At 39.8% G+C, this 23,784-nt stretch overlaps 3 protein-coding genes across 6 annotated transcripts in view; 1 reads left to right on the forward strand and 2 right to left on the reverse strand.

Annotated features, from left to right (window-relative positions):
• The window catches only part of PLEKHA3 (pleckstrin homology domain containing A3), a 94,437-nt gene extending 93,055 nt beyond the window's left edge, over positions 1-1,382 (reverse strand). Inside the window, exon 1 of one of the 2 annotated variants that reach the window (XM_027127014.1) lies at positions 956-1,371. In XM_027127014.1, the coding sequence (XP_026982815.1) occupies positions 956-995 (40 nt within the window). In that variant the 5' untranslated portion in view covers positions 996-1,371. Of the gene's footprint in view, positions 1-955 lie in introns of both variants that reach the window. The other variant, XM_027127004.1, reaches the window with a different exon arrangement.
• Positions 1,383-3,146: 1,764 nt separating this feature from the next.
• On the forward strand, positions 3,147-12,015 carry FKBP7 (FKBP prolyl isomerase 7). 3 transcript variants are annotated; one of them, XM_027127068.1, is made up of 4 exons: positions 3,147-3,472; positions 4,534-4,685; positions 9,358-9,488; positions 11,679-12,015. In XM_027127068.1, exons 1-4 carry the CDS (start codon positions 3,222-3,224, stop codon positions 11,838-11,840), a joined length of 696 nt encoding a protein of 231 aa, XP_026982869.1. In that variant the 5' UTR covers positions 3,147-3,221; the 3' UTR covers positions 11,841-12,015. The 3 variants fall into 3 exon arrangements, with proteins under 3 accessions (XP_026982869.1, XP_026982873.1, XP_026982859.1); XM_027127072.1 differs by having other exon boundaries at positions 3,154-3,472; positions 9,355-9,488; positions 11,684-11,830; XM_027127058.1 differs by having other exon boundaries at positions 3,159-3,472; positions 9,355-9,488.
• Positions 12,016-15,242: 3,227 nt separating this feature from the next.
• PJVK (pejvakin) lies at positions 15,243-23,668 on the reverse strand. The gene is made up of 6 exons (XM_027127086.1): positions 21,673-23,668; positions 20,524-20,719; positions 19,866-20,007; positions 18,420-18,537; positions 16,252-16,350; positions 15,243-16,058 (listed from the first exon to the last, which is right to left on the reverse strand). Exons 1-6 carry the CDS (start codon positions 21,881-21,883, stop codon positions 15,766-15,768), a joined length of 1,059 nt encoding a protein of 352 aa, XP_026982887.1. The 5' UTR covers positions 21,884-23,668; the 3' UTR covers positions 15,243-15,765.
• Between the last annotated feature and the right edge of the window lie 116 nt (positions 23,669-23,784).

Genomic DNA, 23,784 nt, shown 5'->3' on the forward strand with positions numbered 1-23,784 from the left:
CTAATTTGGTGAGATCACAGAATTCTGGAGTTGGAAGACACCTTCAGGATAAACTAGTTGATCACCACTGCCCTATGAGACAGATCTTGAGAGGAAAAAGTGACTTGTCCTTACTGTTAGCTGATGGCAGAGATGGGACTACAACTCAGATTTAAGGCTCTTTTAATAAACCAGACTGTTGGTGTCATGGAAAAGGGCCCTTCCCTGCTGGTCTCTCATTTCTACAGAAACACCTAGTTCTTTGGTGTTCTTCCTTTCAACCAACTTCATGAGTGAAACTGATTTGCCTGCTCCACCTTCTGTGTCTTGCACTTTCTCCCACAATTTCTCACACACTTACCTGAATACCAAAACATAAGGATAACTCATTGACAATCAACCCCTAAGAGAATATAATCTGGGAACAGCTTCCAAAATCTTGCTTGCTATGCTTGAACAACTTCAACGAAGAGAACTTTTAAAATAAACCGTGTTGCTAAGGAAAATTAAAAGAAACAGTGAAAAGATTTCCTAAAACGAAATCTTGATTTTAAAGGGCCCATTACAGTCCTATGCCCCAACAACTCAGTTATCAACAAAATGCTGAATTAAGTGTGAATAAAGGCAGAGACTGCAGCAACACATGTAGAGTGACTAGGAATGGTTCCGGAAGCTACAGGAGAAAACAGAAGTATTATTACACGGGCAAAGAAATGGTCAGGTGCACTTCCCACCCTCAGGATGGTGCGCAGCCTCGAACTGTCCCCTGCAGAGGCCAGATGGGCACTTACAAGGGACAGAGAGAGCGATTAAGCCCGGGAACCAGACAGAACCGATTCGCTGTGAGGGTCCCCGCCGGCCTGCCGGAGGGAGGAGGAGCCCCTTACCCGCCTTCTCCGCAGCCTCCCTGCCTGAGCCCGTCCAAGTTCTCTCCCCGCCGCCCCCACCCCCACCCCGGTCAGTGGAGCCCTCATACCCGTGAGATAGTTGGTCCACTTGTACAGAACTCCCTCCATGCTTCAGAGCCCGGCGCCGCGCATCCTCCTGGCCCGGCGCCGGCCGCGGTGAAGGGGGAAACGCGGGGCCTGGGCAGCCCCTCCCGGCCCGCCCGGGCCCCTCCCCGGGCGCCCCCAGCCGGCACAGAGCAGCCCTCAGCCCGCGCGCGCTGCCGGGACGTGGCGGCCCTCAGAGGCCGGGACGGCGGCCGCCGCGTGGTGCTTGGGGGCCTTGAGACATCCCCGGGCGAGCCCCGAAGGCGGCGGCAAATTCGGGACCGCGGCCGGCCTCCCGCTCGCGCTCCCACCGCCCCGCTGCTCCCTTCCGCGCCCCGGCGCTCCTTCCTCCTCGCCCGCCTTCCTTTCCTCCCGCAGGTCTCTCGTTTGTTTTCATTGACCTCGACGTCGCTTTCACTTCCTGGATGAAAGGGGCCGGCTCGTCCCGGGAAACCCCTCCCCGGCGGCGGGGCTGGAGGAGCGGGCGCGCCTTGCTGCGGCTCAGCCCAGCCCGAGGCTGCGCGAGGAGGGCGGGTCGGAGCCGTGACTCCTCCTCATCCTCCCACAGGCCCTAGGCTGGCGGCCCTGGGTTCCCGCTCTCACCCAGAACGCCGAGCCTCGGACCGACGGCCCCCCGGGGCCTAAGCCTCAGGGCCCGGGACCGGCGGACTCGGACCTGGCTACGTGCGCAGCCCCCGGGCCGACCTTAGGACTAGCCGCCCCCCTCCCCCACCCACGTCGCGCTCGTAGGCCTCTCAGGTTTTCCTGTAACTGAGCCTCAGGTCTTTCTGGCGGTTGTTTTTTTTCAAAAAAAAAAAAAAAAACCCCCCTTTTTTTGTTTCCTTCGTATCCTTCTCCCATTCAGGGGGTCCGAGAAATTATCTTCTAGGAAGTCAGTGTGCATTAAGAGTCCCACCACGCCGACAAAGAATCTTAGCCACAACTTCATTTAGAATATAAAACACGGAAGCAAGCGTTGGACTTTATTTTAAAAATGGAAGTTTTCTCTAGCCTTTATGATTTTTTAAAATCCTGTTTGGAAATGACCATCCCCTTGTATAATTGACAATAATTTTCAGATTTCTGTAATTTCACAAGCTTTAAGCAAAGCCGATATAAGCAGGCTCGGTGCTGCGGCTTTTAGGCTTTTAGCATCACTGAGGCGGATTAACACCTCCCCTTCCAGAGCCTAATCCAGGCCTTCGCTGAGGTCCTTCTGGTTTGGGTAAAAGTCTTTGGGTGTTCGCTTGGAAATACGGCGAATTGACGGATAGATGGACAGATGGAAATATATTTAATAAATCGAATACGTATAGTTAAATGTTAATGATAGAATCCAAGTAGCGGATATAAGGCCGCGGTGATGGGGTAGTAAAATTTATTCTGTATGTTGTAAAGTTCTTCATGCTAAAATGTTGGGGGTGAGGATATAAGGCTGGCTTTGTGTCGGACTTGGTCAAATCCCTGCCGCGTATTAGCCGTAAGATTGAAACAGAATGCCCAATACTCAAATTACCTAGTTTTCTCGTCAGTGGAATGTGGATAATTACCTATGTCGCAGAGTTGGTAAGAAAAGCAAAACTGTTAAGAGCTTTACCCGCACTCCTAGAAGCCCTCAAATCAAGGGCGACAGCGAGTGGTGAGGGAAGGAAATGCAAACCAGCAGCCGGTCCCGAATCGCTGGAGTCGGCTCTGGGGAACATCCGTTAACCCCGCTTCGGGGAGCAGCGGTACCTCTGTGTACTAGTGTGTGGCTTAGCCTGGAACCGCTTAATGCATGACTTCGACCCCGAGAAGGCGCTTCAAAGACACCGCAGAAGCAGAATGCCTCCCCCGATGCCCACCAGTTCTCTAGGGATCTGAGGAGACGCCTTTCATGCCCAGAAATGACAATCGTATCCTCGGACTACGACATCCCATCAGTCTTATTTCCTCTTTTGCCAGTTTCAAAAGGTAACGCGAACGTTACTATCGAACCCTGAGGAAACTGTAAATTATGCGGACTTAGCGAGAAGATGCGGTGCAAGTGTGGAGTGTTGCCTTAGCGACTGAAAACAGCCAGGCAAAGCGTGGGGTCCCACCAGGACGAAACCAGCAGCCAACGCGCAAAAATTCCGCTGCTGGGCGCGCCGCAGGGAAAGGGGGCGGGGCCACGCTTCACCCCGCCCCCGGCCTTTTATGACGTAGGACAATGACTGCCACGCGTCGTAACTAGGCTGCTGGCGCGGCCACCCCGCGCCAGTGACACGCATGAGGGAACGCGGTGGTCATCTGGGGCCGACTCTCGGAATCATGCATTTCTTATTTAGGTTAATCATTTTCGTTTACCTGTGGGGCATTTTTACTGCTCAAGGACAAAAGGCAGAGGAGAGCATAGAGGAAGTGAAAATTGAAGTTTTGCATCGTCCAGAAAACTGTTCTAACACAAGCAAAAAGGGAGACGTGGTAAATGCTCATTACGACGGCTTCTTGGCTAAAGACGGCTCGAAATTCTACTGCAGGTAGGAAATGATGCGAACAGCTCCCGCGTCCAGTTGATGCACTAAATCTAGCCTCCCTCCACCAACCAGAAACCTAATTTGTTGTTTGATTTATTCTTGTTTTTTAACAGCGAGAGTTCAGCCTTTTATTTCTAGGGGGGGAAATCAGATTTGATACAGTATTTCCCTATTATATGGAATATTATTTTAAATTACTGAAAATGTTGACCCAAGAAATTATTAAAAATACACACATCCATACACTCCCCCGACCACCACCACTACCCTTGGTACCTATAGAAGTAAGTCAAGGTACTGTTTGTAAGAATGTTCACACTTTTCCTTTGCTGTGGGTTGGAGCCTCCTTACTGAGGACTACGTAGAGTTGTTTAGGAAATATTGTCTGGCCTTCAGAAGCACGATATTTACTGGCTGGAGGCCACTTTCCAGCTGTATCAAGAAGCCACTACAATGACTTTGTCTGGTGACTTCCGGACCCTGTGTCCTGCCTGCCCCCTCATCCCACCACTACTTACTCTGATTTAATTGATGGTTTATTACTCAGAGGTAGAATGTCTTTTCTCCTTCTGTGCTATTACCCTATAAAAATACAATTGGGGAAAGTTAGTTCTTTGCATCTAGAATAGAGAAATTTAATAAGAAGAAAAAATACAAATTTTAATCATGGTTCAAATGACTTTTTGAGGCTAAACCTGTACCATTATTTTTTAGAACAAACCCAGAATGGTAAATAAGTCATTTGGACAATCCATGCAGCTAGTTAGGGGCAGGAGACCCATTAAAAAGTTAACTGTTGAGTAGTTTTTGTAAAGATGACAAAACAAGAAAATGAGATGACTCCTAATGACTAGCTTTGGGCAAATCATACCTCTGTCTGGCTATTATGAGGGAAGTTTGAGCCAAACACCCCACTAGGGGGTTCAGAATGAATCTTAATATAGGAAAAGAGATGGTTAGAGAGGACTCCAATTTTAAATTGGAACTAAATGCTCAGCTGTATTTTAAAGTTTGATTTTATTTTTCTTGAAATCAACTTACCTAGGTGTTGTTTTTAATTATAGCCGGACACAAAATGAAGGCCACCCCAAATGGTTTGTTCTTGGTGTTGGACAAGTCATAAAAGGCCTAGACATTGGGATGACGGATATGTGTCCTGGCGAGAAGCGAAAATTGATTATACCCCCTTCATTTGCATATGGAAAGGAAGGCTATGGTAAGGTGTTTTAATATGTATATCTCTAAGTTATATTTAAAAATAAGTCATAGACTTCGGGTATATAGTCAAAAAATCAAAAGCAGACTCTCAAAGTTAAATAAGATATAGAATATAGGGTCCAATAAACTTTAGCTCTATCAAGTCCAGTCATCATTAAAGAAAGAAATTAAAACAAAAATGATATACCATTTTCACCCATCAGATTAGCAAAGACATAAAAGTTGGCAAAGGTATGGAAAAAACAGCAGTCCCATGCATTATTGCTGGGAATGTAAATCATTCGACCTCTTTAGCAATTTCTATCAAACTTTAAAATGTACATATCCTCTGATCCCATAGTTCCATTTCCAGGAATGTGTACCAAGGTACATCTTAAAGAACATGGATTGCAGACTTTTTTGGGTAGCAAGACTGCAAACTACCCGAGTATCCCTTAGTAGGAAATTAGTTAACTAAGTTATGCTATATCTATACAGTGGATTATTGTGCAGCCAGTAAAAAGAATGAAGTAGAGCCATATGTATTAATGTGTTAAAGATAAAATGGGATAGAATATATTCCTGCAACAAATATTTATTGAGCATCAGTGCCTGGCTCTGTTCTAGGCACTGAGCATAAAGCAGTGTACAATGCAGAAACAGTTTCCTAACCTCAATGAGAGCTTACATGTGAGAGGGAAAATTTCACATATGTATCATGTATCTACATAGACTATCTAAAAAATACACCATCTGATGATATTAAATGTTCCTGGGAAGGAGGCCTGAGGGTCAAGGGTAAGGAGATTTCCTCTCATTCTGTAATATATTATACTACTTAAGTTTTTTACTGTATGCATGTACTAAATTTTTTATTGAAGTATAGTTGACTTAAAATACTATATTAGTTTTAGGTATAAAACATGGTGACTCGATATATTTATAGATTACACACCATACAGAATTATTACAGTATTATTGACTATATCCCCTGTGCTGTATATAACATCCCAATTGGTGGGAATGTAAATTGGTACAGCCACAACTGAAAACAGTACAAAAGTTTCTCAAAAAGTTAAAAATAGAACTACTATATGATCCAGCAATTCCACTCCTGGGTATTTTTCTGAAGAAAATGAAAACACTAATTTGAAAAGATATATGCACCCCAGTGTTCATTACAGCATTATTTACAATAGCCAAGATATGGAAACAACTTAAGTGTCCATCGATGGATGAATGGATAAAGAAGATGTGGTATACACACACACACACACACACACACACACACACACACACACACACACACTGGAATATCACTCAGCCATGAAAAGGAATGAAATCTTGCCATTTCCAACAACATGGATGGACCTAGAGGGTATTATGCTAAGTGAAATAAGTCTGACAGAGAAAGACATGTATTAATTTTTCAAAAATTACATTTTTTAAAATCCTAAAGTTAAAAGTGGAGCAGAATAGAGAAATTTTTAAGAGGGGAAAATGGGCTGTGTGGCAGAGGGCCGGTTTCTATATTGCATTCTCAGTTGGGTCCTTGCTTCCTATTGCTGTGTGAAGACTATAAAGATTTTTCTTTTGGCCACATCCCAGGGCTTGCGGGGATCTTAGCTCCCCGACCAGGGATTGAACCCATGCCCCCTGCAGTGGAAGTGCAGAGTCCTAACCACTGGACCATCAGGGAATTCCCCAAAGGAAGAATCTTTACCTCCTCATTCTATTTAGAGCCCTTCTTAACCCCACGTATTTGAAATATTTAGTGTATAATTAAAGCAATTAAAGATTTTCTACAATGAAATGTTGTCTTTACTCCCCAATATTTCATTGAAATGGCACACCCTCTTTAAGGCTGTTAGTTTACTCATTAGGCGGAATGGTTCCCTTGCCTATTCTTTCCAGCAAAAGTAGGGGATCACTGCCCCAAATTGGATTGGAGGGAAGTTAGTGGTACAAGTCAGATCCAATCAGATTTAAAGCTCCTAAAGAGACAGTTCCAGATAACTACAGCTTCACTTTCAAAGCTTTTCGCCAATCATTTGGTTCCATCAAAATAGCTCCCACAGAACCATAATTAGTGTATCCTATTTTTAGTTGTAAAGGAACCTAGGAGAGGGAGAGGGAATTGAAGATAAATTGAACGCAGTCTTGTCCTAAAAATGCTGTCATAGGTTGAGGTCAATTCTAGGCAAAATGATATAGGCAGAGTTTGCCTTTCATTCTCCTTAATCTCATTTTCAGAGTTTCTCTTTCTCTCTTGTAGATACCTCCACATTCTGCCTGCTACCAGGGCACCCACATCTCTCATCAATAGGTGCTCATCTTGGGTCCTGTTACCCTGTGACAAATGAGTACTTATTTTATCCTTTTTGTAAACTAATTTATACTTAGATACAAATGACTACCCAGTCTGCCTAAGCTATTAATAAGCCAGACCCTTGCTACAAAAATGTAGAAATTTGACTTGAAGTTAGTTCATATTCAATTTGAGGTGTCTTCAATAAATATATAAAAATAATGAATCTGACTAGTAACATCACCAACACATACATTTTACACGTAAGGAAACTGAGGCCCGACAAAAGTGTGTTCTTTGGAATGTAGTTAACTGCTAGTTTACCTGCATTATTTATAATAGCTTACTAATAGCTTGAATTCAATTATTTTAAAAGCTGCTGTGTATACCATAAGTAACTGCTTAACAAACAATATCTTGATTGAATAAGCTTTTTTAAATAAGTTGTTATTAAGACCTAACATTAGCTATAACTTTATTTTAGGTAGTACTTGAAGAAGTCTTTTCCTGTGCGCAATATCTTTGCCTAATGTCACAGAGCACCCCTGCATGTCTTGAAATGCATGTGACTTGTTAGTGCTTTAATTAACAGTACATGTGGTATGTATAGATTCTTTACATTAACTTCTAATTCTTTGATCTGCTTCTCTAAATACAAGTAATTCTATAGCAAATGCATATTTTTCTCTTCTTTATACTGTAATTTTTTAGTAAGATAAAACTTAACTGGCAATATATTCTATGTTTACAGTAGAATTTTGGGGAAACTTAGACTTGTAATATTTTTTAAGAAATTTGAATTTGTGTTTTGAATTTGTTTTTAATTATTGTCAGGAGAAGTTATTTTTCTGTCATAAAGAGGTCTTAACTGGACAGAATAGGAATGGGTTTTGTAAAAATGATCAGTCAATCAATCTCTAGCTCTTTTACTATAGAGTCAGGTAATATGTGGTATGTTGGTTGGGATGGTCACATTAGTCATGTAATACGTGGGTAGATTTTTCTATGTCCTGGCTTTGGAGATGGCTGATCCACTTATTTTGGCTGTAACTTTCAAGCTTTTTTCTTTGGATTATGTAAATACTTTAGCAAGAATTCTCCACTTTTTCATTTAAAAAATTACTGTTTGCTTCAAAGAACAAATTTAGCCATTTTTTAAATAAGTGATAGAGGCCATTCATTCAACAAATATTTGAGTAACTATAATGTACTGGTGACAAAAGCCACCCAGTGCCTCTTAGCAAGTCATTTCTGCAGGTCATTTTTATGAATGGCCATCTGAAGTAGCCCATAGATTGCTAAAGTCATCTGTGACATCACTTAATAGATTAACTTTATTAAAGAGAGCTATTTAACTTAATACTTAGAAGGCTTTTTTGTGATTATAAATTTCTTCATGAAATTGTTACTGGTTTGTTCTGTCATTGCACTATTTTTTGTCTATAAAAATTTGAAAGACATGTATACTAATACATATATTTTATTCATACTTCCAAATAACTGAACAAAATCATTTTCTAAAAGATACCTATCTTTGAAATTGTTCTGCCTGTGAATTTCTTCTCTGCACTAGCTCTCTCCTGTATAATGTTGGGGTATATTAATAAAAATTACATGATTTAGGGCTTCCCTGGTGGCTCAGTTGTTGAGAGTCCGCCTGCCAATGCAGGCGACACGGGCTTGTGCCCCGGTCCGGGAAGATCCCACATGCCGCAGAGCAGCTGGGCCCGTGAGCCATGGCCGCTGAGCCTGCGCGTCCGGACCCTGTGCTCCGCAACGGGAGAGGCCACAACAGCCACAACAGTGAGAGGCCCGCATACCGAAAAAAAAAAAGAATACACCTGCCAATGCAGGGGAGACGGGTTAGAGCCCTGGTCCAGGAAGATCCCACGTGCCGCAGAGCACCTAAGCCCATGCGCCACAACTACTGAGTCTGCGCTCTAGATCCCGTGAGCCACAACTACTGAGCCCACGTGTCACAACTACTGAAGCCCACGTGCCTAGAGCACGTGCTCTGCAACAAGAGAAGCCACCGCAATGAGAAGCCTGCGCACTGCAATGAAGAGTAGCCCCCGCTTGCCGCAACTAGGGAAAGTCCATGCACAGCAACGAAGACCCAACGCAGCCAAAAATAAATACATTAATTTTTAAAAATAAATGATTTATATTTATTTCAATTTAATCAGGAAATAATGGTCCCCTGGGTCTTTAGAACTGACTTGGTTTGAAGACATATGGGAAAAGTGTTCCTAAGAAATATTTAGAAAGCAATTTTTATAAATATGAAATAATATAATCATAATGCTATAATGGCTATTTGTAAATAAATATTTGAACGTTATCTTCATGTAAGTTAAAGTGTTAAAATTTACACCTTTAGCAGAAGGCAAGATTCCACCTGATGCAACGTTGATTTTTGAGATTGAGCTCTATGCTGTGACCAAAGGACCACGAAGCATTGAAACATTTAAACAGATAGATGCGGATAATGACCGGCAACTTTCTAAAACTGAGGTAATTCAAACAGATTTCATATGTACAATCTCATTTTTTGTCACATCTGTGTTATAGCTATTATTTTTACTTCTACCTAGTATGGACTGATTAATTTGCTTTTATAGAGCTGGTTACAAAAAAACTAAATTCCAAGAAGAAAATGTACTTTTTTAATGTAAAACCTGAAACTAAGTCAGACTGTTTAATTTCCTTTCTCCCTGCAAGAGGGTCATTAAAATACCAAACTAATCTCTACGAGGCATTTCTGGCATCTAGCCTACAGGAGAAGATCTTTTCAAGCAGCACTGTAGGAATTTGTAACTGGGCAAACAATTCCTACCTCATAGGATTGTGAGGATTACATGAGATTATTAAAAGAGCTAGGAAAAATTTGAACTGTGTAGTCCAGAAAGTTGGTAAACAGGGTCCTGGAGTTCAGTTACCTAGCTTCTGCATCCTTCAAAAGCTAAAAATAGAGTTGTCATGTGATCCAGCAATCCCACTCCTGGGCATATATCCAGACAAAACTATAATTCAAAAAGATACATGCACCCCTATGTTCATAGCAGCACTATTTACAATAGCCAAGACATGGAAGCAACCTAAATGTCCATCGACAGACGAATGGATAAAGAAGGTGTGTGTGTGTGTGTGTGTAAACACACACACACACACACAGGAATATTACTCAGCCATTAAAAAAAAAGGTGAAATAATGCCATTTGCAGCAACATGGATAGACATAGAGATTATTATTATACTAAGTAAACTAAGAGAAAGACAAATATCATATGGTATCACTTATATGTAGAATCTAAAAAAATGATACAAAAATGAACTTACTTACAGAATAGAAATAGACTCACAGACGTAGAAAACAAACTTATGGTTACCAAGGGGGAAAGGAGGAGAGGAGGCATAAATTGGGAATTTGGGATTAACAGATACACGCTACTATATATAAAATAAACAACAAGGACCTACTGTTGTCCCTGTAGCACAGGGAACTATATTCAGTATCTTGTAATAACCTATAATGGAAAAGAATCTGAAAAAGAATAGGTCATAGATATATAGATATTTGTATAACTGAATCACTTTGCTGTGTACTTGAAACATTGTAAATCAACTATACTTCAATGCAAAAAAAAAGTGATAATAAATAAAATACCCAGCCTTGTTTAACACTATCTCCAAATCGTTGTGCTTTACTCTCTTTAGTTATTATATGTATTAATATATGATTTATTTATATAATATACATAATTTCCAATAGAAATATAATTGAGTTACATACATAATTTTAAATGTTTTAGTAGCCACATTTTAAAAAGTAAAAAGAAACAAGTGAAGTTAATGTTAATTAATTAACTCAATATATCTAAAATATTGCCATTTCAACATGAAACCAATATAAAAATTATCAATGACATTTTTTATTATCTTCAAAATTTGTTGTGTATTTTACCCTTACAGTAGCTTGTCTCAATTTGATCTACCACATTTCAAGTGCTTAATGGACATATATGGCTAGTAGCTACCATGTTAGGCTGTGCTTATAATGTGTCTTTGCTTAGAGAAATGTCATATAGACAAAAGGGAATACTTCAGAATACCTGTTCCTTATTTGACATTAGAGAGATGATCATAATTTGTAGATTGGGGGAGAGCTATAGAAGCATAGAAAAATTAAGAAAATTAAATTTTATTTCAAAACCTGTAGTTGGGTTTTTTAATTCATTATACATATTTATTATTGGGTTGGCCAAAAAGTTTCGTTCGGGTTTTTCCAGCCTATGAAAAACCCGAATGAACTTTTTGGCCAACCCAATAACTTTAGAGATTATAGAAATGCCAATTTGGATTTTATTCACTAATGGAAATTCTTAAGAGGGAGTTTCCTTTGGTAATGTGGATAGTGTAGATTATTGGAAAGCATTTAGTTTCAACAAAATTCAATTCAGATGTTAATCTGAGTATGTACCACTAACCACCTATAACCTCGGGGGAAGCTAGTTTGAAGATCTGTTTCTCTTCAGAAAATTGCTTCAAAGGTTGAAAAAATTAAACCTCAAATAGCTTTTTAAATTTTTGTATCACTTATTATAAGCAGTCTTAGATATGAGTTTCTTTATGTAAACATTTTCTCAAAGTTGCTGGAAATTTCTTGTGATATATTTTTATTAAAGAAATATTATTTTGGCCTAGATAAGTCATTACCTGAAAAAGGAATTTGAAAAAGATGAGAAGCCACGTGACAAGTCATATCAGAATGCAGTTTTAGAAGATATTTTTAAGAAGAACGACCATGATGGTGATGGCTTCATTTCTTCTAAGGAATACAATGTCTATCAACATGATGAACTATAGCATATTTTTATTTCTAAATTTTCTTAGCTATTTACTGTACTTTATATGTAAAACAAAGTCACTTTTCTCTGAGTTGTATTCTCTATTTTTCCCCCATGAACATATTTTGATCCCTTCAATACATGTAATTTTGGAATAATAAATGTGAGGCTGTTTTGCAAAAGTTAACTTTCAAGTAAGGCGTGATTGTGTTTCCTTTTGCTTTATTCTGTTAACATGAATTGCACCACCATAAAATCGACCTCTGCATCCTAGTGGGCAGCTTTTCCCCTTCAGGTTATAGGAGGACATCTATGTCAAAATCCACAAGCTCTTCCCAACTCTAACCTTAACAGCATGTATAGTTATGTAAATATCCAAATTTTAATATTTAAAGTGCCCCATATTTTTAAAATATTTAATAGGGACCCAGGAATTAACATTTCATTTGTTTATACATTTCACAGCATTATGGATAGTAGGATATAAAAATCATAGGACCGAGGAATCTTCCTTTAGTATACATGCAGGAAAGTATTAGTTGTATAACTCTGTCAGAGAGCCTCAACACAGTCTCTGTACTTTTTGGTGCAAGTTTCTGGCCTTAGGTATTTGTTCCAATGACTAATGTTTGAAAGACATTTCATCGGACCAAAGGCTTTGTGCCTCTATCTTAGAGCAGGCATCATAAAGTCTGTACTGCTCTGACTCTTGCATTCCCTCAGACATCATTATACGCCTCTTCCTTCTCGTAGGGCTTTATATCTACCATCCCTAACTTTTTGTCTTGATAGTTTTAAATTGATGCTACGCTATTTCTTAGTCTCCCTTTCTCTAGGTATCTCTATCCTATGTCACTTCTCACAATGTTCTTGTTATTAACCATGAACGAGCATTACAAACTGGTATGCCATCAAGTTTTTGATAAATGTGTAGAACTTATTTTACACATGAGGATATCAAATGAGGATGCAGATGAGGATGTAAAGTGCCATGGCGATTTTGTGTCATGGTCAAATCATTGTGGTCCAACATGTTGAGAATAAGAGGTAAGAGATGCTGTAGAAAATCATGTTGGTACCCAAGAAAGGATACATATTTATTGGAACATGTAAGATTTACTTACTGTGTATGTAGAAAGTGTGGTTAGGCAGTAAATAGCTCTATTCAAAACCAACTGAGTTCAAAACAAAGTCTTTTCCATTTTCTGAAACTTGCTCTTTCCAAACCATTGTTCACTGTTCATCTTTTAACCTCTTTAAATATACTGCTAGAAATCCTATAATTTAAAAGTATAAGGGCAACACAAAAACCACTAGATTAGTGGATATTACATATGCATAGCACAGTTAGACACTTTGTAAAATAAAAACCTTTACTATCTTTTCTTTTCCCCCTATATTTCTTCATTCCTATACCCAATTTTATAACTCCTCCTCACTTAATCATCAACTTTCATCCCTTTACTTCCCTCAGAAAAACCTGCTCTGTTCAAGTAAACTAAGTTGCTAATACAATATTATGTTTTGGTTTGGAAACTGCCCCCATTCTCTATATCCATATTAATAAAAGTCACTAGAGGTTTTTTTGATCAGTATACTCATATTTGCACCTGAATCATAATATACTCGGCCCAAAACAAAAATACCATGAAGGCTATAAATGGAAATTATCCTATGATACCAACTTTCTAATTCTAACCTTTCTGTCCCATTGTTTTCATACCAAGTGCTTTTAAACTTATGTTTGTTTTTTATTTATTTATTTTTGGCTGCACTGAATCTTCGTTTCTGCGCACAGGCTTTCTCTAGTTGTGGCGAGGGGGCGCTATTGGGCCTAATCAAGCAGAGGGCTCAGAAGAGCCCGACAAGTTTGATCAAGGAGAGACTTTTTGTCACAGATAATGCCAAACTGTTTACCAAAGTAATCGTACCAATTTGTTTTTCAACTAGTATGAGAGTTTCAGTTTCTTTTCATCCTCACCAAAGCTTACTATTAGCAATTAGAAGATTTTGAATACTTCTAGTATACCTAGTGCTATCTCATGGTGGTTTTTTTTTTTAAACACTAAATGGATTGAATCACTTTATTTATTTTTGGCTGCGTTGGGTCTTCGTTGCTGCACTCGGGCTTCCTCTACTTGCGGTGTGCGGGGGCTACTCTTCCTTGAGGTGTGCAGGCTTTGCATTGCAGTGGCTTCTCCTGTTGCAGAGCACAGGCTCTAGGCGTGTGGGCTTCAGTAGTTGTGGCACGCGGGCTCCGTAGTTGTGGCTCACAGCCCCTAGAGTGCAGGCTCAGTAGTTGTAGCGCACGGGCTTAGTTGCTACGCGGCATGTGGGAGCTTCCCAGACCAGGGCTCGAACCCGCGTCCCCTGCATTGGCAGGTGGATTCTTAACCACTGCGCCACCAGGGAAGTCCCTAAACTTATGTTTTAAAAAATTATAGGGCTTCCCTGGTGGCGCAGTGGTTGAGAGTCTGCCTGCCGATGCAGGGGACTCGGGTTCATGCCCCAGTCCGGGAAGATCCCACATGCCGCGGAGCGGCTGGGCCCGTGAGCCATGGCCGCTGAGCCTGCGCGTCCAGAGCCTGTGCTCCGCAACGGGAGAGGCCACAACAGTGAGAGGCCCGCGTACCGCAAAAAAAAAATTAGAGATGATGGTAAATGAACATGGAGATTTACTCAAATTCTAATCACATTTAAATAGTTTAAAAGATAAAATATTAATCCTTCCACGTACATATAGTATACAAGTATTTCGTATTTACATAATTGCCTAATGACTTCATAGGCATATGCCTAGTAGTGACTGCTGTACTATTTGATTTCTGGAACTTTAACATAGCATTTTTTTTTTTTTTATTAATTTATTTTTGCCGTGTTGGGTCTTCGTTTCTGTGCGAGGGCTTTCTCTAGTTGTGGCAAGCGGGGGCCACTCTTCATCGCGGTGCACGGGCCTCTCACTATTGCGGCCTCTCTTGTTGCGGAGCACAGGCTCCAGACGCACAGGCTCAGTAGTTGTGGCTCACGGGCCCAGTTGCTCCGTGGCATGTGGGATCCTCCCAGACCAGGGCTCGAACCCATGTCCCCTGCATTAGCAGGCAGATTCTCAACCACTGTGCCACCAGGGAAGCCCTATTTTTGTAATAATTTTAAAATGGTGTATAGTAAATAATTTAGGTTGCTCGTGTATAAAAATATTTCAGATGTCTTACAGAGTAGATGCAAAAGGTCTCACAGAACTAAATACGTTAAATGTTTTAAACATTTTCAAAGGAGAAAAGAAATAAACATGTCCCAGCTGCCTTAACTTTAAAATGACTGTAGTGAGTTTTTATAAAGACAAAGCTGGCGAGCACATATATATGTACACCACAAAATGGCAGCCCATTACCACTATCAGTCATCTTTAATTGTGTACACAAAACCCCACACTGAGCTCAGTGTGCTTTTAATTTGATACCACAATTAAACATTTAGGATTACATTAAATTATTAACACATTTTTCTCATTTTACCAGACCTAGGGCAACAGTTAAAGCACCATAAAGTTGCCACTTGTGTACTCTTGTCATTCTTAGATCTTGAATTAAAAGCCAACTAAAAATAAAATTGATATCTAGAAAATTTCTATGTAAAATGAGACTAAATCCCAAAATATACTTCTAAAGTGACTGGCAGATTTTATGAAGGAATATCTATATTCTGAATTTTATATTTAAACCTTTTCCAATATAAACATTATTAATCCTCATGACAATTTATGAGGTAGACACTATTATCATCTCCACGTTATAGATGGGAAAAATGATGCCCAGACAGGTTAATTTCCTGTTCCCCTCCCTCTTTAATTTGCTACAACTCATCAAAGCAAACCTAGATAATTTTGGAAAGGTGTGTGGCACAGTTGCACCTAAAGCACCAGCAAGATACATTGACTTTCCATTTTATTTCATTCTCTTGTGCCAAACATCAAAACAAGGAACTGCATGAAGTCTCACATACTTCTGCCCATCGGCAGAGCACTGAAAGCACCCATAAACCGTCTCCCTTTTAAAGCTCCCCATGCCACAGAGTATGCAAGGTCCTTTTGGAATGCTGTGATTAAGTAAATTAACTCGGATATGAGTCCCTTCTTTGAGTGAAATATCACTCATGCTGAGAGATTTGTCATAATAGTCAGAAAAAAGATCATCTAAGTAAAGCTGTGAACGAGAAATGGCATCCATCACTCTTCTATCTAAAAGGACAAAAAAAGAAATGTGTTAAAAGTCAAATAAAAAATGTATAGCCAAACTGCAATTATAACTATGTGTGAATCTAAACCATCAGTCATGAAATTTGGCTTTTAAATTTAAATTCTTAAGACAGTATTACTGAAGAGATAACCTCAAGTGTTAATCTGAGAAGCAAAAAATCTTCAGCGGACATACTTCTTTCAAATAGTATATTTCTCAATCTGTAGAGCAGTGCAAATGTTGCCGTTTCTTCCATTTCAAATCCTCCTTTTGACACTGAAGTGACACAAAGGTCTATAAAAAAAAAATTTTAGAAGATGTTATAATTTGAACAACTCATATATATATATTTTTTGTGGTACGCGGGCCTCTCACCGTTGTGGCCTCTCCCGTTGTGGGGTGCTCCGGACGCGCAGGCTCAGCAGCCATGGCTCACGGGCCCAGCCGCTCCGTGGCATGTGGGATCTTCCCGGACCGGGGCACGAACCCGTGTGCCCTGCATCGGCAGGCGGACTCTCAACCACTGCGCCACCAGGGAAGCCCAAACAACTCATGTTTTATTGGGAGTTTTAATTGTGGTTGAATTCTGGTATGTGCCATTCATTTTATTTTTTTAAGTTAAATTTTACATATTTTTAGAAAAGGTAACATTTACATGGTACGAAATTCAAAGAGTACAAAAAGAGGATACGGTGACAAATAAGTCTCTACGTTGACCCCAGCCTCAGTTTTATACCCCGGGGTAACTACTGTTGTGTGTACTTCCAGAAATACTCCATATATTTTACATGCATAAAGAATATGTAGATATGTATGTAAGTATGTATATATATAAAATTGTTTAGGCTCAAATAGATACACATTTCTTTAAAATATCATAGAGATTATTCCATGTCAGGATCTTCAGTGCTACATAATTCCTAATGGCTTCACAGTATTCTACTGTGTGCATGCACCATTATTCAACTAGCTGCTGATAATACACCTTAAGGTTATTTCCAATCTTTTGCTATTATGAGCTGACTATCCTTATACCCACATCATTTCATATATGTATATCTATAGGATAAATTCCTAAAAGTGTAAATAAGGCTAAAATATATGTAATTTAAAATTTTGATGGACATATCAGTTCTATCAGTTTACACTTCTAGTGATCAATATTATTGTAAAAACCTACACCCTTGGACTTCCCTGGTGGTCCAGTGGTAAAGAATCCGCCTTGCAACACAGAGGACACAGGTTTGATCCCTGGTCAAGGAACTAAGATCCCACATGCTGCGGCGCAACTAAGCCCAAGAGCCACAACTACTGAGCTCGCGCACCTCAACTAGAGAGCCTGCGTGCAGCAAACTCTAGTTGCCCATGCACTCTGGAACCCGAGTGCCACGTGCCCTGGAGCCTGCATGCCACAACTAGAGAAGAGAAAACCCGCAGTCCACAACTAGAGAGAAGCCCGCGTGCTGACACAAAGAGCCCGCGCGCCACAACGAAAGATCTCGCGTGCCCCAACGAAGATCCCGCATGCCCCAACGAAGATCCCGCATGCCCCAACGAAGATCCCACATGCTGCAACCAAGACCCGATGCGGCCAAAAGAATAAATAAATACATCTTTTTTTACAAAAAACCTACACCCTTTAGTGTCCCAGATAGAAATTAAGTAGTATGATTTGTTTCTGGACTCCCTATTCTCTCCTCCGACATAACTGCAGAAACAAACACAGGTCTAAAAATGTTCATAAATCACCATGGCTAAGGGGCTCCCTTGCCTATTCCTTTGGGCTACACCTAGACTTGAGCTGGCTGGTCTAATAATCTTAAAACCTGTGAAATGTAGAAATTTAAACTGAGCTGCACTGCAGTATTATATAAGGTGACAATTTGGGGGAATTATTTGTAACTTTAAGGTTTTAGGGAAAGTCCGGAGTTGGGGGAGCTGGGTCTATGAAAGGAAAACCGGAAGAAAGGTTGTCTTTGGGTACCCTAGTTTGGATGCCTTGACACCTTCGACATCTTACTGTCTACCTACTCTATTTGCCATCATCAAAGGTACCTATTAGACGATAATTTTTTATTTTCCCATATAAGTCAAGGAAATACTGTCAGTGGATTGTGTTCTCACTCTTAGCTATAATTGTAAGTGGGTGGTGGGAAGACTACAGCCTTCCCCAAGAAACAGGGATGAGGTGATGAGTAAGTAAGGACTGGAGGGTCTTTCCCAGTTACTTCACCCAAACATAATATTGACAGTACTTGAGAGCAGCACTCTTCTATTATTAGACACTCAGAAAGAGACAGAGATTCTCATTAAATCCTTCTTTAAAAATATAATCATTTTGGTGTTTCATGCAAATCACTCACCAAAGGCACCATCCAAGTAAATGAAGAGTTCGAAAACACTGTAAGCTATGGTTGTGTGTGCTGGAAAAACAATAGCTTTGTCCCTTCCCCTGGTATTCTGTTCATCCATAAAATGAAACTATATTAAATAAATTAAATAACATGGTTAAGGAGCACAACACATAAGGATATATTTTTGGAGAAACAAAACATTCCCTACAATCCTACCAAAAACAAACATCCCCACCCCTACAAGCAAAGAATGCTCCTACTTGAATTCAACTGTTTCCAGCAGAGATCCAAATTAATGGTCCATTGGAGACTTGTGATCTATATTAGGAAATACCTCTCACTACTTTCTCAGTTCCTTTGTATCAGAGCCAATGATTAGTGCTACCACATGGGTAATGCTCTCTGGCATAGAAACGTTTTTCTTTCAACTGTAAACCAACTGCCTTTAAGTGCTACAGTTGTTTTTAGCCTATTCTGTCCACTGTTCCAAAGCAATTACCAACAATTAAGTAAATATTTCACTCAGTTCATGCCCCCAAAATATCCAATGTTAAACAATTTGGTGGGCACCTAAATGTAGCCACTGAACAGAACCTTCATTTGCAAAGATTTGAAACGATTATCATTGTACCCTATCTTTCTAATAATTCATTTTAATAAAACAAATCAAGTCATTATTATGCGTCATTATTAGGTGAATGACAAGGACAAATAATACCATAATTGAGCTAAAAATTAAACACAAATAGCTTTCAACATTTTTTTTGTGTGTGTGTGTTACACGGGCCTCTCACTGTTGTGGCCTCTCCCGTTGTAGAGCACAGGCTCCGGATGCACAGGCTCAGTGGCCATGGCTCACGGGCGCAGGCTCAGTGGCCATGGCTCACGGGCCCAGCCGCTCCGCGGCATGTGGGATCTTCCCAGACTGGGGCACAAACCCGTGTCCCCTGCATTGGCAGGTGGACTCTCAACCACTGCGCCACCAGGGAAGCCCCTCTTTCAATATTTTTTAAAGAACTTAACATTGAATGAAGCATGTTTGGCCATTAACAATATTATTTTAGAAAAATTAATTTAATATAAAAATATAAACTCAACTTTTTAAAATTCAAGTAAAAACTGTATCACTTAAAAATAAAATCAAAGAACTCAACATAACCACTCAATTTGTATTCTTAAAACAGCATAATAGTAATATGAGGGACTCCATTGTACACATTATTTCACAAGGATTAGTGTTTTCTAACATTATTTTACATGTTTATAATTCAAATTTTCTTGGATTTTTTTTCATATTCTAAAACAAAACCATTGGTGTGCAAAATCCTATATACAATTGCAGCTTTTTAATCTCAACATTTGACAAAATACACAAGGCTCATTAGAAACTGAATACTTAAAAAATTCCCATTGCAGCTTTTTAGTAAGAGAAGTCTAATGAGTCTAATGGTTTACCCTCATGGATTCCCCACGAATTCCAGCGTGCACAGACAGTGAGCACTGTCGTGTGGTTCGGATGCTTTCCATGACCACACACAATACTGCCTTTCTGCTCCTCCTTGACTGACGTATCAAACTGTGGTCAAAATTAATTTTTCTAAAATCAAGAAGACAGACATTCACAAGAATCTGTAACATCTAACTATGTATAATCAAGTACATTTTTTGATTATCATGTGTTACTATTCACGATCCACCTTAATTAAAAGTAAATCAAGGCAGTCCTAATACAAATCAGAAGGTGTGCTCAAAAGAAATTTAATAATCTGCCTCTCCTTCCTATTTTGTTAAAACATGCATACTATAGGAATCTGTTGGAGGAGACTCTCTTAGTGTATTTGCTGCAAGCAGATTCTTGAAGTCTTGTAATCTTATAATTTAGCAAATGCGGCAGAGCCAAAGTGATTTTGCAGAGCAATTAAATATTTTTTAAACCAAATGATTCCAGATATCTACACTTATCCAAAGCTTGGACATATTACTAATTTGCAGTATTTCAAATAAATCAAACAAATTACTCTAATAAAATATAACCCGAATGTTTTAAGCACTCTTTGTAATGAAGTTTATATAATTAAAATATTTAATAAAAACATGGAAGTATTATACTGACCGTGTAGTAATTTCCTTGAGTAATGTTGATACTTCCACTTCATGTTTGGTTACTACACCAAAGGAAGCTTTTACTGCAACTGAATCTGATCCAGTAACGTTAATCCCAACGTCATTCACAATATGGTTGCCTCGCCTTCCATAAAGTGAAACGTCTGATTCATCTTCATAATTCAGTAACTGATAAGATGAAACACCTTTAAGAAAAGGAAATCAATATTTTAAATGTCTTGAATTCATCTAATGTAAATATGTATAGTAGCACATTAATTTACCATTTAAGACTTGATTACCCAAATGTTGAGAATGGCAACATCTTAAACCAAGATTAAAAAGAGCAATTCAGGGCTTCCCTGGTGGCGCAGTGGTTGAGAGTCCGCCTGCCGATGCAGGGGACACGGGTTCGTGCCCCGATCCGGGAGGATCCCACATGCCGCGGAGCGGCTGGGCCCGTTTGCCATGGCCGCTGAGCCTGCGCGTCCGGAGCCTGTGCTCCGCAACGGGAGAGGCCGCAACAGTGAGAGGCCCGCATACAGCAAAAAAGAAAACAAAAAGAGCAATTCAATTAATCTGACAACAAGAAAAATAAATATCTAGAGTACTTTAAATGAACTCAAATTCTCTTTCAGCCAACAGCATACTTAAGCATCAAGATCCACTGGCTAGCTGAAAGAAAAACAAGTGTTTATAAGAAAAATTTGTTAAAATGTTAATATTAGCCTGTTAATACATTTCAGCTTACCAACTGTAGTAACTGAATCAAAAAATAAATACAAATTACTTTCATCACATTTAACCATGTGAGATAGGCAAGACTGAATAATACCCCTATTTTATAGATGAAGAAATATACTATTATGTCATATTCTAAGTTGATTTGGTTAAAACAATTTATAAAATAACTGAAATTAAATTATACAATAAATAATCTTATAAAATACATTTGAAATTATTCAACCAATAAGAGATTTGATACTATAAAAACGTTAGGCATTGTTAACAATATTATTACTGTCACAGTAATAAGAGTTGCTTTTATCAATGAAAATACATAAATATTATGAACATAGGTAGCACAGACAACCTATGTTTAGATTACCAATAATATAACTGAATGAGTAGTCACTCCCAAACAGACATTTAAACTTACCAGCTGAAATTTCTCTGTCTCCTAGAAGAATATCTTTCAGCGTAAAGGGTGTTGAAGTAAATTTATATCTAGGAAACAGAAAACATCTCTTCTTTTTTACCACCAGACTTAGAGGTTGGTATTTGTCAGCCTCACTGAGGCTTGGAACGGGAACTAATCTCCCTCCATCTCCAACTTGTTTGACAAAGCTCTTGGTAGCCGCAGCAAACATATTAATACAGTATTAAAACGTCATGAACTGCAACCCTCAGATAACAAATCCATGTTTTCAAAAAAAATCAGGCATAAAACTAAGTCTTGCTTGATTTTAAATATAATTATACACGTTAAAAATACAAAGCATGGTTTCACTGAGTAGCTTACCAGTGTACAATTTACAACACTACCTCCCCTGGTGTGCTCAGGTAATGAATTATAGATTAACGGTGTAAAATGATACACTAAAAGCAAGTCTAATTTGGAATTGCAGTCTATAACACTAAAATATACACAGAAAACTACTAATCTTTAAGTATTATCAATGTCCTTGATGACGGTCACAGCTGATAGTGGTTTGCCAGGTTCAAAGGAAGCATATAACCCTACAGGGAACAATACGTTAGCCACTAACATTAGCCCTGGATGCCATCCACAGTGGACCTAGTCCAAAGGGAATTCCTTCACAAGTCCATTGTGCCAATTTTGGCGACAGAAAAGCACTATTTCTGTGTTATGGTACACAGTTCATTCTTTGAACATTTCATTCATTTTCCTTGTATGTTTACAAAATCAAGTGATTAATATAAAAATAAATTCACAGAATATAAGGAAACAATTGTATGCAGAACTTTATGAAATACTAAATGAAAGCCATATTACATATGTGTAACTGCATAAACTCTGACTTAGGAGTTTCTGTTGAAGCTGGCACATAGTGTCTCTCTGAAATAGAGTACTGCTGCATTTATTTTCTTTTTGTTTCATCATTACTATCCAGTTACTCAACCTTTAAAGAGAGCTGTATAAAGTTTATACTTGTTTTTAAGAAATTTTATGGCTAAATCTTAGAAACAAATCTGAGTACTGAAATAGTGTACTGTCATAGCTATGTGGATGTTAACATAATTTTGAAATAGTGGCTATGTGGTACTTAAAATAAGATATTCATTAAAACAGCAATGGATAGTAATCGATATACAAACATCTATAGAGGGGGTAGAGGGAGGAAGAAAATACAGGCTTAATTCAATCCTCAAATAATGTAAATCACTTTGATTAGACTCCGGACAGCTTTTTCATTTGCTTTCAAGTACCCAGGGTTCGAGAGAAACAAACAAAAAGTTCCTAATAAGGACCCTTCGTGTGAATAGCATCGTGCAAGGCAATCTTCCAGAAACGAGAAAGCACAAGGAGTCATTCCTGCAACTGGCAAGCAAAACCCCTAGAAGCGATTCGACATCTAATGTCGCTGTCTGATCCCCACCAAAGGTGGTGCATCCCAAGCAAACGCCATTACAACCAACACAGGTGTGCAGAAACAGCATTTAATTAGAATCGGGTCCACAGAAAAGCCTTCGTTTACACCTAACGTGCCTTGCTGGGATCCGCTAGCCCAGCACTCATCAGGCGATGAAAGCCTAGAAGACAATGGAGCCCACGTTGGGGTGAGAGGAGTGGGTGTCCGGACGTTCCCGCGAGCACCTAAAAGCAGGACTCCAGGACAGGAGCCCACCTCAGCCCTCAGGAGCGGGTATACCGCGAGTCTCAGGCTTCGGGCCCAGGCCTAGGGAGGCTCTCCGGCAATTTTGCATTTGGAATTTTAAAAGCATTTTCTTAAAGTGACGCACCGCTCCTCTTCCCCGTCCCCCGCAACCCCCTCCAAAAAAAAAAAAAAAAAAATGGCTGAGCTTCAGGCCTCACAGTCGCTGAAGCTTGCCCGCCCGACGACAAGCCTCTCTCTGGGCAGGGAGCGGCCTCCTTTTGAGGACACACAACTGCGGTCCCCACTAGCCGCTGGGCCGAAGGTGGCGCACGGGCCGGGGCTGCGAGGGGGCGGGGCCGCCGAGGAGCTCTACCCGAGCCGGGACAGCAGGAGGCGTGACCGGGAGCCGGGACCGGCGCTACCGCACAGAA

The sequence above is a fragment of the Aethalodelphis obliquidens genome, unplaced genomic scaffold, assembly GCF_003676395.1.
Source record: "Aethalodelphis obliquidens isolate GAN/ISIS:26980383/991018 unplaced genomic scaffold, ASM367639v1 scaffold2, whole genome shotgun sequence".
Classification (NCBI taxonomy): Eukaryota; Metazoa; Chordata; class Mammalia; order Artiodactyla; family Delphinidae; genus Aethalodelphis; species Aethalodelphis obliquidens.

Bases quoted from the DNA above. Each gene is read 5' to 3' on its own strand.
- FKBP7 (XM_027127058.1), top strand. From the start codon at position 3,222: ATGAGGGAACGCGGTGGTCATCTGGGGCCGACTCTCGGAATCATGCAT. The intron at 4,686-9,354 runs GTAAGGTGTTTT...TTACACCTTTAG, and splicing joins ATATGGAAAGGAAGGCTATG to CAGAAGGCAAGATTCCACCT. The intron at 9,489-11,678 runs GTAATTCAAACA...ATTTTGGCCTAG, and splicing joins GGCAACTTTCTAAAACTGAG to ATAAGTCATTACCTGAAAAA.
- PJVK (XM_027127086.1), bottom strand. From the start codon at position 21,883: ATGTTTGCTGCGGCTACCAAGAGCTTTGTCAAACAAGTTGGAGATGGA. The intron at 20,008-20,523 runs GTCAGTATAATA...TCTTGATTTTAG, and splicing joins CTCAAGGAAATTACTACACG to AAAAATTAATTTTGACCACA. The intron at 16,351-18,419 runs GTGAGTGATTTG...TTTTTTTTATAG, and splicing joins TTACTTGGATGGTGCCTTTG to ACCTTTGTGTCACTTCAGTG.